This window comes from Taudactylus pleione, unplaced genomic scaffold (genome assembly GCF_031769625.1).
Source record: "Taudactylus pleione unplaced genomic scaffold, aTauple2 ptg000170l, whole genome shotgun sequence".
NCBI lineage: Eukaryota > Metazoa > Chordata > Amphibia > Anura > Myobatrachidae > Taudactylus > Taudactylus pleione.
Window position 1 is genome coordinate 6,583,210 of NW_028284572.1, and position 17,611 is coordinate 6,600,820.

The 17,611-nt window shown below is 45.4% G+C and overlaps 1 protein-coding gene across 2 annotated transcripts in view; it reads right to left on the reverse strand.

Moving 5' to 3' along the window:
* GUCY1B1 (guanylate cyclase 1 soluble subunit beta 1) overlaps nucleotides 1–17,611 on the reverse strand; it is a 97,840-nt gene that overhangs the window by 49,681 nt on the left and 30,548 nt on the right. Inside the window, exons 4-5 of one of the 2 annotated variants that reach the window (XM_088475358.1) lie at nucleotides 12,529–12,647; nucleotides 9,158–9,355 (exon numbers count right to left, since the gene is read on the reverse strand). In XM_088475358.1, the coding sequence (XP_088331484.1) occupies nucleotides 9,158–9,355; nucleotides 12,529–12,647 (317 nt within the window). The remainder of the gene's footprint in view (nucleotides 1–9,157; nucleotides 9,356–12,528; nucleotides 12,648–17,611) is intronic. The other variant, XM_088475359.1, reaches the window with a different exon arrangement.

Sequence of the window (17,611 nt, forward strand, 5' to 3'; positions counted from 1 at the left end):
GGGGCACTTGGCTGGGAAGAGTTGATTGGGGTGGCAAAGGGCAGGGAAGGCTGGCTTGGTCTGAGGGGGGCAAAGGGCAGGGAAAGCCGGCTGGACTAGGGGAGAGGCAGGGCAGAGAAGGCAGACAGGCTGGCTAGACATAGGGGCGCCGCAAGGAAGACTGGCAGGACTAGGACAGGGAAGACAGGCTGGCTGGACCAGAAGGGGGGGGAGAAGGGAGTGCATGGAAGACTGGCTGAACTGGTGGGGTAGGCAGGGAAGGCTGAACTGGTGGGGTAGGCAGGGAAGGCTGAACCGGTGGGGTAGGCAGGGATGGCTGTACTGGTGGGGTACATAGGCAGGGAATTCTGGCTGCACTGGTCAGGAAGGCTGGCTGCACTGGTGGGGGGTGGGCAGGGAAGGAAGGCTGGCTGCACTGGTGGGGGGGTGGGCAGGGAAGGAATGCTGGCTGCACTGGTGGGCAGGGAATCAAGGCTGGCTGCACTGGTGGGAGGGTGGTCAGGGAAGGAAGGCTGGCTGCACTGGTGTGCAGTGGTAGGGAATCAAGGCTGGCTGCACTGGTGGGGGGGTGGGCAGGGAAGGAAGGCTGGCTGCACTGGTGGGGGGGCAGGGAAGGAAGGCTGGCTGCACTGGTGGGGGGCAGGGAAGGATGGCTTTCTGGACTGGGGGGATAGGCAGGGAAGGATGGCTTGCTGGACTGGGGGGATAGGCAGGGAAGGAATGCTGGCTGGATTGGGGGGTGGGTAGAGAAGGAAGGCTGGCTGCACTAGGGGGCGGGCAGGGAAGGTAGGATGGCTGCACTGGGGGGTGGGTAGAGTAGGAAGGCTGGCTGCACTAAGGGGGTGGGCAGGGAAGGTAAGATGGCTGCACTGGGTGGTGGGCAAGGAAGGAAGGCTGGCTGGACTTGGGGAGGGGCAGGGAAGGCAGTATGGCTGGCTAAACTGGGGGGGGGGGCAGGCTGGCTGGACTGGGGGGGCAGTGCAGGGAAGACTATCTGGCCTCGAGTGGGGGCACAAGACAGGGTCAACACAAGTACCTGAGAAAGGGGCCAGGGTGGCAGCGGAGAGTAGTGCACCGGGCCGCAGGCGTAGAAAAAAGAGCATCTTCGTTGCAGCATTTGAACTATGGCGCCGGTTCTGAGCCAATCACATCTCACGGAACAGCAGCCAATCAGGAGCAGCCACTCCTGATTGGCTGCTGTTTCGTGACCTATGATTGGCTCGCGGCCAGCTCAATACTACTATTGAGCTGGCCACGAGCCAATCACAGCTCGCGGAACAGCAGCCAATCAGGGGCGGCTGTTCCTGATTGGCAGCCGTTCCACGAGCTGTTATTGGATCGCAGGCGGCTCCATAGTAGTGCCGCAGCACCACCAATGCTCTTCCTCCCCCACCGAGTCACCGCTGCCACCCGGGCCCCCTCTCTCTCCGGGCCCGGGACAGGAGGCCCGGCAGTCCCCCCCTGATGGCGGCCCTGGCAAGAAAGCAATTGCAATAATTCCCATTTGTCTCACTTTTACTCAGTTGCTGTACTACACCTTTCAGCAATTACTTCACTGAGAAATATTTGCACATTTTAGTGCCTGAATATACTATGAAATCCTACTTTAATGAAGCTACAATAACATTTCTAAGTTTTAGATACATGCATTTGTATCAACACATTTGACTACTGCAATGCATACTACCTGGGTTTCTCAGCAAAAGAATTGCAAAGCGTGGTGGACAACATGGACAATGTAAGCCCTTTATGGCAAATGCTGTTTTATGATATAATGCGTCTATACAGTCAGGTCCATAAATATTGGGACATTTACAGAATTTTCAGATTTAGGCCTATATTCACCACCACAATGGTTTTGAAATGAAACAAACAAGATGTGCTTTAACTGCAGACTTTCAGATTTAATTTGAGGGTAATTACATCCAAATCGGGTGAACGGTGTAGGAATTACAACAGTTTCAATATGTGCCTCCCACTTTTTAAGGGGCCAAAAGTAATGGGACTATCAACTCAAAACCTATTTCATGGACAGCTGTGGGCTATTTCCTCATTATTTCATTATCAATTAAGCAGGTAAAAGGTCTGGAGTTGATTCTAGGTGTGACATTTGCATTTGGAATCAGTTGCTGTCAACTCTCAATATGAGATCCAAAGAGCTGTCACTATCAGTGAAGCAAGCCATCATTAGGCTGAAAAATCAAAACAAACCCATCAGAGAGATAGCAAAAACATTAGGTGTGGCCAAATCAACTGTTTGGAACATTCTTAAAAAGAAAGAACGCACCGGAGAGCTCAGCAACACCAAAAGACCCGGAAGACCATGGAAAACAACTGTGGTGGATGACAAAAATTATTTCCCTGGTGAAGAAAAACCCCTTCATAACAGTTGGCCAAATCAAGAACACTCTCCAGGAGGTAGATGTATATGTGTCAAAGTCAACAATCAAGTGAAGACTTCACAAGAGTGAATATAGAGGGTTCACCACAAGATGCAAACCATTGGTGAGCCACAAAAACAGGAAGACCAGATTAGAGTTTGCCAAACAACATCTAAAAAAGCCATTACAGTTCTGGAACAACATCCTATTGACAGATGAGACAAAGATCAACTTGTACCAGAGTGATGGGAAGAGAAGAGATGGAAAGGAACTGCTCATGATCCAAAACATACCACCTCATCAGTGAAGCATGGTGGTGGTAGTGTCATGGCGTGGGCATGTATGACTGCCAATGGAACTGGTTCCTTTGTATTTATTGATGATGTGACTGCTGACAAAAGCAGCAGAATGAATTCAGAAGTGTTTCGGGCAATATTATATGCTCATATTCAGTCAAATGCTTCAGAACTCATTGGACAGCACTTCACAGTGCAGATGGACAATGACACGAAGCATACTGCAAAAGCAACCAAAGAGTTTTGTAAGGCTAAAAAGTGGAATGTTATGCAATGGCCAAGTCAATCCCCTGACCTGAATCCGATTGAGCATGCATTTCACTTGATGAAGACAAAACTGAAGGGAAAATGCCCCAAGAACAAGCAGGAACTGAAGACATTGCAGTAGAGGCCTGGAAGAGCATCACCAGGGATGAAACCCAGCGTCTGGTGATGTCTATGCGTTCCAGACTTCAGGCTGTAAATGTCTGCAAAGGATTTGCAACAAAGTATTAAAAAGTGAAAGTTAGATTTAGGATTGTTTAGTTTGTCCCATTACTTTTGGCCCCTTAAAAAGTGGGAGGCACATATAGAAACCGTTGTAATTCCTACACCGCTCACCTGATTTGGATGTAATTACCCTCAAATTAAATCTGAAAGTCTCCAGTTAAATCACATCTTGTTTGTTTCATTTCAAAGCCATTGTGGTGGTGAATAGAGGACAAAATCTGAAAATTCTGTCAATGTCCCAATATTTATGGACCTGACTGTATATGTGTAAATGTGCACTGTTTACAGACAAGGCATGAACTAGCGCAACAATGATCTGATGGGTGGAGCTAGGTGAATTAGGACACTACTAGTAAGATATTGCCTTAGTGCCCTTGTGTGTCTTGTATTGCAAAATGTATATTTAATTTACAAGACAAGACATTTTAAATGAATTTCAAGAGTGTTCCATGTGATTAGGTAGTTTCACAACCTCGTTCTACACGCAAGAATTATAACAAGAGATATGGTAAGAACTTACCTTTGTTCTCTCTGTTTCTACGAAGTCCATAGGGGCCACAGGGTTTACCTTGGGGTTTGGGTTTGGAACCAAATCCGGGCACCACGCAGTTAAAGCTTTCAGCTCCCAGGATGCACTGGGTCCACTCTCCCTATAGCCCCACCCCCAAGCCAGAGGCACCTCAGTTTGAAAGTAGCCAAAGGCAGGAGGAGGAAAGAAAGAGAGAGAAGACTGGAACACTCAAGAACCATACTCACAGAGAAGGAGACGGGAAACCGGTGACCAGTAACACAGCCCATATGAAGCCAGGTGCGTCAGGGCAGGTGCCCTGTGGACCCTATGGACTTCGTAGAAACATAGATAACAAAGGTAAGTTCTTACCATATCTTTTGTTTTCTACTTCAGGGTCCATAGGGGGTCCACATGGTTTACCTTTGGGATGTCCCAAAGCAGTCCTTATAAGGGTGGGGACGCTCCTGTGCTGAGAGGAGAATTCGTTGCCCAAAGGAAGCATCCTGAGAGGCAAAGGAAACCAATGCATAGACCCTTAAAAAGGTGTGGACAGAAGACCACATGGCCACCTAGCAAGGCAGAACAGCTGAGGCGCCACAACGAGCCGCCCATGAGGGGCCCACAGCCCGAGTAGAAGAAGTATCAACCAAAACAGAAAGGCCTAGCCTATATGTAGGCTCCTGAGATAGTCATACGAAGTCATCTAGCCAATGTCAATTTATTGGCCGGCCATCCTTTCCTGTGAAATCCAAAGACCACAACTAAGGAATCTGATTTCCTGAAGGAACTTGAACGGATCACATAAATCCCGCGAGGCCAGACCCCAGTCAAGGAGGCCACACCATGGATGCAAACGCTGTAAGCGAGAGTGGAGCAATTCCACATCCGAACCCCACTGACAGTGTAGAGATCTGCACTGTCAGGAAGGCCAGGCGGAGGGTGAGACCCAAGCCAGCTGGAAGGAATGCCAGAATTCTGGAAATCCTAAACACCGGAGGATCGAAGCGACAGGTATGATACCATAAGAATTATGTATGCCACAGTCTGTGGTAGATCCCAGCAAAAGCTGGTTTATGTGCTCTTAAACAACTTAATGATGACAGAGCCAGGGAAACCTTAGGACCACAGTAGGGACGCAGCCAAAGATGAACGATCCAGGTCCAGGGCAAAACAATGACCCTGAGACAACAGGTCCGGATAGGGAAGCAGTAGGAATGGAGTATCGATGGGGAGACTCTGAAAATCTAAGTACCCGTGATGTCTGGGGCAATCAGAAGCCACCAGCAGGACAGCACCTCAGTCTCAATTGAAAAACTTCCGACCTCGAGGAAGAAGGGAGACCGGAGGAAACAGGTACACAAAGTGGAAGGACCACTTCACTGACAATGCGTCACCGAAGGTTGCTTCAGTACTTTAAGAGCTGGACTCTAACACAGTGTGTGATAGAGTCAGAAGGCCATGAGGGCCATGAGGCCCCCTCTGCTTACTAGGAGTTGAAACCTCTCTTGGAGAAGAGACCAGTCCCCGGGATGCACGTCATGACGGCTGAGGAAGTCCACTTCCCAATGGAGAACTCCTGGAATGAACAATGCAGAGATGGCCGGGAAGAGTCCCTCGGACTATGTCAGAATGTGTGACACTCTCGTCATTTCTACCCAACGACCAGTGTCTCCTAGATGTAAGCCACTGTTGTAACACTGTCGGACTGAACCATTTCAGTTCACCATGAAGCCTGTGTTAGGCCAGATTGAGGGCCCAAGACAGCTTAAAGTTCCAACAAGTTAATTGGTAGGATTTAAGCGACAGACATCCAACAGCCCCGAAAGGAGTGCGGACTGGTCACAGCACCTCAGAGACTGGCGTCCGCAGTAAGGATTACCCTAGATGAGATGACTATAACCACCCAGATAGAGACAAACACATCTCCAGAGAGAACATCTCTAAACAGTGATCCGATGGAGAAAACCATTCCATCTGGAGAGGATCAGTCTTTGCAAAGGCCTGGAATGGAACTGAGCATATGCCACCCTTCTGAAGGTAGACACCCTGGATTCCAGAACCCACATGACAGAGTGTATAGACACTTGTCAACTGTGGAGACATCTGCGCACTCATAGTTAAAGAGTGGAGATCTTGTCTGATGTTAGAAAGGATTCTCCAATTCTGAGAATCCAGCAGGTCTCCCAGATTAATTATATCCTGTGAGGAATTCAGGGAGGACTTTTTCCCAGTTGATTAACCCTTCGTGCTAGTGAAGGGAAGCAATGGATAACTGGAAATGCCTTCAAAGAATCCTGGTGATCCTGTAAAGAACAGGAGGTCGCCCGGATACGGGAGCAGTCGGATACCCTGAACAGGTGGACTGTCATAAAAGCCACAAATCTGGTAAACCCCGGTGGGGCTGTGGACAGACCAAAGGGCAGAACCTGAAAACTCGAAGAGTTGCTGTGGCAATGATGAGAGGGCTCTATAGGTACCTGTAGGTACGTGTCCTGAATAACCAGCGATACCATAAAGTCACCAGGATCCAAAGCTTGGATGATGGAGCGTAGCGATACCCTCCTGAACCTGTGTAGCAAATTATGTGGGGAGGCCGTCTGAGCAATGAGAGGGCGCCCCAGTGAGAGACTTCACCTCTCACCCAAGCGTCCGTGGTGACTTGACACTAGCACTGGGCGAACTGAGAAAGACGGAATCTCACTCTGGGATCCCCCAGATGAAGACCTGTCCCAACAGGCTGAAGGTTCGTCCTTCAGTTTCAAAAGCAGGGCGTCAGGATGACCAGGTCTGCTCGGTACCGGGTATGGCGGCTCTCGTGGAGACCGACAGCCTAGGAAAAGACTGGCCTTTAGGCTGTCCCTGAGGACAAAAAGACTTAACAGATGTAGTCCGAGGCCTCGTAGTGGGAGTAGTTGAAGGTGGAAATTTGCAGATTGAAACTGCCAACATTGCTACAATCTTGTCAAGGTTAGGACCAAACTAGATCTCCCCAAAATAGTCCATTTTAAGGCCTACAATGGAAACTACCTCTGCCGTCCATGAGCGCAGCCATAGGGTATGGTGGCGGATACAGTCGCAGCCGAAACTCTGAAGAATAGGAGACCAGGCATCCAATGACCGGCTCCAACATATGAAACTGCCGTTTTAAAAGTGAGCGACAAAATGCATCTGATCCCCAGAAGCTTTTTTTTTTTTTAAGGAAAAAAGATCTACAAATGCAGCGGCCCAGCACTCAATAGCATTAGCCACCCCTGCGATAGCCATGGTTGGATGGGCAACAGCCCCTGAAAACGTGTATATTGATTTCAGGCAAAGTCACCACCTACGGTTCCGTAGAATTTGTCCGGGCAAGGATGGGAGGCGTAGTAGCGCTCTTAATCGGACAAATAACATGAGGATCCACCCCAGGAGGTGATTCCTATTATTTGCAATGACCCTCAGGGAATGGGAAACATGAGGCCCAACGCCTCTTATCTGGCAGTTGCCCGACCTCCGCCATGTGATCCACCCGCTGGTCAGAGAGGGGGAAAACAGCCGAAGACAGTTTAATTGCTTAAACTGAGGGTGTTTTGATTTTAGGTGCAGGTTCAACATCCTCTATAACCAGGATGGACATGACCACCAGCACCAAGGCAGGGATAAAATAAAAATACTTGATTTAAGCACCCCCACGTGTGAAGGAGTCCGACACCTCATCCAGTGCACCCTTGGCTGACGATCTATGTTAGACAGCAGTGCAAACTGTGCAGTAACCACCGGGCGTTTATTACGCCATTTTGTGTACCGTAGAAATGGCATCCATCCAGGGTGGCTGTTGTGGTAGTCCCTGCCAGGGAGACGGACCGGCAGCTTGGACGTCCTATGGACAGTCCGAAGCTGCCGCTCTGAAGAGTCAAAATAAAATAAAAAAACCTTTAACTCATAAAATAAAGCTTAGGGGCTGCTAATCAGCCCCCCCTGCGATAACGGTGAACCTACTCCGGCCGGGCACCAACTTAAACTAAGGTGCCTCTGGCTTGGGGGCAGGGTTATAGGGAGAGTGGACCCAGTGCATCCTGGGAGTTGAAAGCTTTAACTGCGTGGTGCCCGGATTTGTTTCCCAACCTATACCCCAAGGTGAACCCTGTGGACCCCCTATGGACCGTGAAGTAGAAAATAATAATTTCTTAAATCCAAAAATCCCAGTGTATAAAGCACAATTAAGTGCTGAAAATGCTGAAAATAAAATAGACAGACTTGGGTTATATGTACTTAAGGTCGAGTTTGGTATTTTGGACGTCTCTACGTTGGTTTTCCAAACCGACCACTTAAAAGGCATAACGGACAGAAAACAACCAATATACAGACTTTAGATCACTTTAGAACATCAGACCAACTATCAATATTTATACTTGACCTGAAACCAGAGATTTACTAAGCATCGTTTTGAAAAACCAACCAGAAACCGACCCAAAAACTATGGCAAACCTGCCCAAATAATAAGCCTGTCTGTGGCAGGTGAGTTTGAATGAAGCACTGCACAGATCAATATCTGTGCAGGCCTCATTACAGTAAAAAGTGTAGAAATTGTTAAAAATAGAAAAAAAGAAATGAATGGGGACGCGCTGATTGGTCAGAGTGCGGTAGTTCCCACACTCCGACCAATCAGCTCGTCCCCATTCATTTCTACGGACAGTGACCTGGAGAGTATTTATTTAATGTAGTGTAGGACCACCAGAGCAGAGACGCCTTGACGTGGCTGGTGGCTTACTATATGTTTACAAATGTATGTAACGGAGTCCTCTGTATTTTGTCATTATGTAGGATGCAAGTCTCTTATGCTAGCCCATTGCAGTGTGCTGGGGGAATTTGTTTTGTTTTTCCTCATATATAACCTGGATAAAGTGTGTGATAGCACTTAGAAGTGAAGGTGCTGGGGACGGATGGGAAATATGGCTGCAGGCTGGGTTGGTGTGGGGCAGTTCTTAGCATGCAAATTTGGTAGAAACCCTGTAGCTGACTTATTGGGGCTGCTGCGTAGTGTAACTTGTGTGGTTTCGCTTTGTGCTTAGAAAATGAATGCACCCTTATGTAAGTCCACACACGTTGTGCACATATCAAACCTTACGATTAGAGTGGCAGAACCGGAATGGGAATGGGCTTCCTCAAATAGGCAAAATTTAGTAAGGGTATATTCATGCAAATGCAGCTCATGCAAAACAGCAATTACGGGAATATAAGCCTATTATTAGACATATATTTTGCATGTGCTACAGGCCAGATAAAAGTACACAATGATGATGATGATGAGGTGTCATAAACTAGGCGCAAATGTATCTGGAGATGTGTACAGCTCTGCTTATGTCTGGAGATATACAGTTATTAGTCATTTGCCCACAGCTTGATACTAACTCTGCTGCAGCCCCATTTTGATAAAACGTTACATCAGTCTCTGATGAAGTTCTGTAGAGCAGACACCAGCATCTACTGTAAGTACTCACCTTCATATCTATTTCTGTTCCATGGATTTGCTGTGCCACAGTTTTAATAATCCCAATAACAATATCTTGCAGTCCTTCTCTCTCTGAGTAGTAGTGTAAAATAAGACCTTTACCCTTCTCTGCATCAGTGCATCTAAATGATGGAGCACGCATACCGGGATAAATAGTACCCAGGTGGTCGTGCAGGGCATCTAGGTTCTGAAAATATGAAGCAAATCATAAACTTTTATTTAATCAACACATATTCATTTAGTGGTATAAATCATAATCATTGGCAGCATGGAAACACTTTTCTTATTACATAATGATTCAAGCAGTATCTGAATGTTGTGCACTGTAGGCAAATTAAGTATGTGACTCTGGTCTAACAAGGGGAAAAATACATATACATAACAATGGCACAATTTGAATAAGGTACATAGTTTAAAAGATACAGCTAGAGGAAGACTTGCTGGGGAAAAAGGCACCTCCACAAGTGATGAGGTAATAATGATAATGTTACACCATGCATGACTCTGTAGTACAGTATTGCTATATAAAGGCGCGTGATCAGATTGGGCTAGAGGCAGGTGCTTAATTCAACATTGAAATCATTCAACATTGTGAAAATGCAATTTTTAGCATACAACACCTAAAAAACAGCCTGTTCTATTTATCAACATAGTTTTCCAGATATATTGTCTGCAACATGAACTGTATCTATAAACATATAAAAATGAAAAACATACAAATAAATGCCACTACAGTGACACACGTGAATGAGCAGCAACCCGGGTTATTATGTAGTGTGAAAGGGCCCAGTTAGAATATCCCAGGGAACAAGCAGGTATTAACACTAGTTCAACCCGGTTTGCAGTTTAGTGTGGACAGGTAACTCGGGGCCGATGCGACCCGGGTCCCGTTCACAGCATAGGAAGAGCCTACGCTTGGAGATGATCTCATCTCCAAGCGCTGGGTCGGCATGTGACGACGGTTACGTCATCAACCCAGCAATATGCCGGGTCGGGCCGCCAGTCTAAGAGGGGTCTCACCTGGGTCACACCCGGGATGGACCCGTGTACAAAATTCAGGGTGCAACCCGGGAATGTAGTGTGAAATGGGTATTAGTTACTAACAAAAATGTACAATAGTGATTGCTATGGGTGCACTTTATTAGTAAATAACCCCCTTAATAATGGTTCTCCAACTTATTCTTTTCAAACTGTTTCATAATGTAGTTCTAATTCAAATACATTAATGTACAAACTCCTCCACCTAATCATAATACTCCAATAATAATAAAAAGCATCAATATAATAAGAATCATCATCTATCCCATATCACTTCTGAAAAAGGTGCATTTCTGTTGCTTCGCTATTAGAAGGTATCTTTCTTTTTGGTGTCAGGTATATATACAGGTTGAGTCTCCCATATCCAAAATGCTAAGGACCAGGGGTATTTTGGATAACGGAATATTCCGTATTTTGGAATAATTGCATACAATAATTAAATATCTTGGGAATGGGACCCCAATATACACACAGTATGCATTTATGTGTTATATACACCTTATACACACAGCCTGCAGGTCATTTTATACAATATTTTCAATAATTTTGTGGCTCAAACAAAGTTTGTGTACATATATGAAATTTATTTATGTTTCATATACACCTTATACACACAGCATGAAGGTATACAATATTTTTAATAATTTGTGCCTTAGACAAAGTTTGTATACATTGAACCATCAAAAATCAAAGGTTTCATTATCTCAGTCATGCCAAAAAAAATCTGTATTTCGGAATATTCCGTATTTTGGAATATTTGGAAATGGGAGACTCAACCTGTATCTCTAAAACCTGTCTCCTACAACATGAAATAACTAAAATGTTCAATATACAGACTAGAACACAAGCTGAAGGATGTAGATATCATCTGGAACTTGGTTATATTGAGACTCCTACATAAGTACTTTCTAAAAGTCTCCAGGTTTCATACAATACTTTCATAATACAGAAGACAAGACTTCTGCACACTGCATATACAATTGTCTTAGAATTATTAATATCACCCTGTATTCTTGTTAGTGTAATTACGCACACAGACCTCCTGCTAAAATATGCTAATGTTTGCAATCGCAATGCTGTCGTAGCCCAACATAAAGACGCCCACTTTACCTTACTCCCATCCGTAATACTTTGCAAGTCTGCAAAACCATCGGTAACATCGAGTATAATTGGAGCCTCACGCACACTTGCACAAGGTCTGACCTTACTCAGAATTGATAACTTCATTGCACGCAGTGAAAGCCCAAGCTGCGTATGGCATTGCAGTGGCTAATTTATGAGGCCCCTGTAACGGCGTTCAAATGCACTGGCGTGCCTGCGTTTCACCAACCACCCCCCCACCACCCCCAAACACTTACAGTACTTCCTGTCAATCACTCTGTGATGGGTCTGTGTAGATGCTGCGATCGCAGTGCGATCACAGTGAAGCCTTTGCGCACGTGCAATGCGATGCATACGCATTCGCAGAACGCAATAATCAGCCACTTGTGTGGATCAGGCCCACAGTTCTGTTGGGGGTCCTGCCTAATGACAACTTGGATAAATTCAAAAGGTAAGGGAGAAAGATGTTGTCTTAAGGGGGCACACATTAAATTAAACTTCACTTTTAATAAATTAATATAAAATGTCCAAATTTGGACAAAAAACAGCAAAATATAAAATAAAGATATATAGACAAGAATTGTGATAAAATGTGAATAGAGAAAAAAAAGTGCATTTAAAACAAGTGTGTCCCGCAGTGTCTTACTTTCTATATCAGAACTAAATTGATCATAAATTGTGTGTGTGTGTGTGTGTGTTTGTATGTGTGTATATTATTCATGCGGATGCTCCAAAAGAAGAGCACATAGCTTGTCAGATAATATTATATATACTGGTCACACATAAACCTGCATATCACTGTAGTGCCATTTAAACGTGAAAACCCTCTTTAAATTTGTAGCGTCATCCAGGTACTTTGATGATAGTTCTTGGTAAAGTCAAAGTACTGTACAGCCTCATCCAACAGCTATACAAACCACAGTCCCATCTAAATAAGTAACAGCTATCCTACAATTCATTTCAGCATAATTGATTTGTTTTTTTTTTTAAAGCACACAAGAGACTTCTTAACAGCATTTTGATTCATTGCCTTTCAGATTGTTTTTCATAGCTTCTATTGATTTTTTTAATGTTTAATAAATAAAAAGCGTTGCTATTTATTTCTTATTCGTGGTCAACAAATACATAAAATATAGATGCCTGTATACGTGTCACCAATTGGTATTTGTTATTTCCTGATATCTTTGTTCGTTAGCAACAAAACAGCATTTGTTCTCTGACCTGCAAAAATTCTCTAACATTAGATCCAAGCACACGAAGGATTGTGTCATAACCAGATTCTTGGCAAAAAACAAAAAACATATTTCCAAACATTTGGAGAATATCTCCAGCATTGAGATCTGTATAATTGAGAGAAGAGAATAAAAAGTTAGCTTAATTTACATTATTATACAGGCCAATTCCTAGTGCAGTAACCTTAGAGGAGAAAAAAAGGGTAAAACACACAAAGCAGGTATCCTTTTATAATAAAGGCATAATATAGTATATAATGACAACTGTAAGACAATGCCTACGACTCGTACACAATATAGTAACGAGTTAAGAAACAAAGTGACATTAGAGCAGGGATAACTGTTTCAGAAGATGGAACATTCCAGCCGTTACCATAACAAAGGATACATCTGTCGTCAGGCACAAAGCTAGATTGTTAGTACAATGGTGTAGCCAATGTTATTAAAACTATAAGCACACAATTTTCATCTCTTATGCAAGGTGATGTTACATTTACATCTTTAATTATTCCTAGGCAGTCCCTCACAACTTTTCACAATTTTATTATACACCACTGTACAGCTGACCACAGATGTATGCCTGAAAACGGTATCTCGCTGTAAACAATGATTTATCATTCTGTAGGTACTTATTATTAAATAAAATGTAAGATTTGTGGAGCAGTATATAACCTATCAAATAGTTTCCATGCAGGCTGAGAGCAGAAATCTGAGGGGCGTGCAGAATTGCCTGGGCATAATTAACCTTTTCACAACAATTTCTGTGTTTTGAGGATGAGCTTTAAACTGGGTGTAATCCAGCAATGCGGCGAGCGATGTAACGATAAAGCACGTACGCTGTCAACACTGCACGATCCGCCATACGATGGCGCAATGTTTAGTTACTAGCTGCATGTACAGTAACTACTCCGCGTCGTTAATTGAATCGTCCCATTGGACGTGCAACACATCCAATAAGATGATTTCATGAACGACTGACGGGAACTATGGATTGGGCATACACACTATTCGATGTGGACGATATATCGTGTTTACCCAGCTTTACTCACACCTAATTACTGTTAGCTAGTTATTAGTAGGGGTGTGCACCGGCCACTTTTCGTGTTTTATGTTTTGGTTTTGGATCTGGATCTTTCTTCATGTTTTGGATATGGATTGGTTTTGCCAAAACCACCCTTCCATGTTTTGGGTTCTGGGTTTTGTGTTTTGGATCTGTATTTTTTTTCAAAAAAAGAAAAAAAACAGCTAAAATCACAGAATGTGTTGGTTTTTCTGCTCCTATGCTATTATTAACCTCAATAACCTTAATTTCCACTCATTTACAGTCTAATCTGAACACCTCACACCTCACAATAGTGTTTTTATGTCCAAAAGGCTATGCTAAGCGACAGGAGTGGGCGGCACAAACACGTGGCCCATCTAGGAGTGGCACTGCAGTGGCAAACAGGATGGCAGTTTGAAAAACTAGGCCCCAAATAGTACATAATGCAAAGAAAAAAAAGAGGTGCAAGACGGAATTGTCCTTGGGCCCTCCCACCCACCCTTATGTTGTATAAACAGGACATGCACACTTTAACAAACCAATCATTTCAGCGCCAGGGTCTGCCACACGACTGTGGCTGAAATGATTGGTTCGTTTGGGCCGACACAAAAAAAGATGGCAATTAATCTGTCCCTGCACAAACTGGCTCTACGGAGGCAAGATGTCGTCCTCATCCTCCTCATCCACCGATTCCTCACCCTCTTCAGTGTTGTGTACATCCTCATCCTCACAGACTATTAACTCGTCCCCGCTGGAATCCACCACCACAGGTCCCTCTGTACGTTCTGGAGGCTGGTCTCCCTGGAAGAGTTGGTAATTCATTTTTATGAACATCATCTTCTCCACATTTTGTGGAAGCAGCCTCCTACGCCTTTCGCTGACAAGGTTCCCGGCTGCACTAAACACTCTTTCGGAGTACACACTGGAGGGGGGGCAACTCAGGTAAAAGAGAGCCAGTTTGTACAGGGGCCTCCAAATTGCCTCTTTTTCCTGCCAGTACAGGTACGGACTGTCTGACATGCCTACTTGGATGCTGTCACCGATGTAATCCTCCACCATTCTGTCAATGGTGACAGTATCATATGCAGTGACAGTAGACATGTCAGAAATTGTTGCCAGGTTCTTCAATCTGGACCAGATGTCCAAACTTGGTCCTGCCTGCCCTGTATCACCGCCAGCGGGTTGCTTAGGATACCTAAGTTTTTTCCTGGCAGCCCCAGTTGCGGGAGAAAATGAAGAAGGAGCTGCTGACGTGTCACGTTCCGCTTCAGCTGACAGTGTTTCACCAGCAGGTCTTTGCACCTCTGCAGGCTTGTGTCGGCCGGAAAGAGAGACACCACATAGGCTTTAAACCTAGGATCGAGCACGGTGGCCAAAATGTAGTGGTCTGATTTCAACAGATTCAACAGATTGACCACCCTGGAATCCTGGCAAAGCGAATGAAGGGCTTCATCCACAAGTCCCACATGCCGAGCGGAATCGCTCCGTCTTAGCTCCTCCTTCACTTTCTCCAGCTGCTTCTGCAAAAGCCTGATGAGGGGAATGACCTGACTCAAGCTGGCAGTGTCTGAACTGACTTCACGTGTGGCAAGTTCGAAGGGTTGGAGAACCTTGCACAACACGGAAATCATTCTCCACTGCGCTTGAGTCAGGTGCATACCCCCTCCTTTGCCTATGTCATAGGTGGATGTATAGGCTTGAATGGCCTTTTGCTGCTCCTCCATCCTCTGAAGCATATAGAGGGTTGAGTTCCACCGTGTCACAACCTCTTGCTTCAGGTTATGGCGGGGCAGGTTCAAGAGTGTTTGCTGGCGCTCCAGTCTTCAGTACGCAGTCGCTGAATGGCGAAAGTGGCCAGAAATTTTTTGGGCCACCCAAAGCGTCTCCTGCACGCCCCTGTCGCTTTTCAGAAAATTCTGCACCACCAAGTTTATTGTGTGACCAAAACATGGGACGTGCTGGAATTTGCCCATATGTAATGCCCCGCACAATATTGGTGGCGTTGTCAGATATCACAAATCCCCAGGAGAGTCTAAGTGGGGTAAGCCACTGGGCGATGATTTCCCTCAGTTTCTCTAAGAGGTTGTCGGCGGTGTGCCTCTTACTGAAACCGGTGATACACAGCGTAGCCTGCCTTGGAACGAGCTGGTGTTTCTGAGATGCTGCTACTGGTGACGCTGCTGTTGTTGCTGCGTAAGGTGATACATCTACCCAGTGGGCTGTCACAGTCATATAGTCCTTAGTCTGCCCTGTTCCACTTGTCCACATGTCCGTGGTTAAGTGGACATTGGGTACAACCGCATTTTTCAGGACACTGAGGACACTTTTTCTGTACAGTCTCGGTATCGCCTGCCTAGTGAAGTGGAATCTAGATGGGATTTGGAACCGGGGACACACTACCTCCATCAATTGTCTAAATCCCACTGCACTAATGGCGGATACCGGACGCACGTCTCACATCAACATAGCAGTCAAGGCCTCAGTTATACGTTTTGCTTCAGGATGACTGCTGTCGAACTTCATCCTCCTCGCTAAAGACTGTTGGAGGGTCAATTGTTTAGTAAAAGTAGTGGTGTTCCTACTTCCTCTCTGGGATGATGAACGACTCCCAGCAGCAGCAGCAGCAGTAGCCGTAGCAATGCAGGATCCTCCAGAGGAATTCCGGATAGGAGAATCAGTCATGCCAGAGACATGGCCTGCAGGACTACTTCCGATCCTGAGTAAGGAGGAAATTGACGAGGAGGGAGTTGACGGTGTGGTTTGCAGGCGATGGATACAACAGGACAACAGGATTTAGGTGTCCCTGGACTGCTTACGGTCTTAGCCAAAGTTTCTGAACTTGACAGTAACTTTTTATGAACGAGCTGCAGGTGCCGTATAAGGGAGGATGTTCCTAGGTGGTTAACGTCCCTACCCCTACTTATTTCACCTTTACATATGGTACATATGGCAAAACAGTTGTTGTCCGGATTTGGATAGAAATATTGTCAGACCAAAGAGATGGAATGTTTGGTCTTCTGCCCAGGCATGACCGTGATGGGCTTTTCATCCCACGGACAACAACTGTGTCCCCCGAAGCCTGATTTAAATGAACCACATCACCATCAGAATCCTCCTCGCCAACTTCCTCCTCAGCGCCAGCTACACCAGTATTCTCATCCTGTTGTACTTCAACAGTGACATCTTCAATTTGCATATCAGCAAGTGGACTGTGGGTGCTCCTTTCAGCACTTGCAGGGGGCATGCAAATGGTGGAAAGAGCCTCCTCTTCCCGTCCAGTGCTGGGAAGGTCAGGCATCGCAACCGCCACCACACTTGGACTCTCCTTGGGGATTTGTGATATCTTCTTAGAACGCACAGTTCTTCGCTGTGCTTTTGCCAGCTTAACTTGTTTGATTTTTTTAGCGGGAGGAGGGCTTCCATCGTCATGTGAAGCTGAACCACTAGTCATGAACATAGGGAAAGACCTTAGCCGTTCCTTACCCCTCCATGTCATAAATGGCATATTGGCAAGTTTACATTTCTCTTCAGATGATTTAAATGTTTTTTTTAAGGTCATTTTCCTGAACTTTGTCATTTGGGATTGTATGTGCCCTCTACTATGACATTGGGCATCGGCCTTGGCAGACGACGTTGATGGCATGTTATCGTCTATGTCATGACTAGTGGCAGCAGCTTCAGCACTAGGAGGAAGTGGTTCTTGATCTTTCCCTATTTTATTTTTATCGGAGAAAGTTTGGTCCTCCATTTATGTTATATTGATTTGATATATACGTGCGGCTAAGGCGCACACAAACACAGAAAATATTTTTTTATTTTTGCTGGAGAGTAGTGCACTTTGTGAGCTACACCACCCTTTAAGAAATGAGCCAGCTGGATCTTTACTTATGGGACACAGGCGCACGCTTGGCGCTGCTCCTTTGTTGATGCACGTGCAGCCACAGTGCACACAATTCACAAACACAGAAAATATTTTTTTATTTTGTTTGGAGTGTATTTTGGGGGTTACAGCACCCTTTAACGGTCAAGC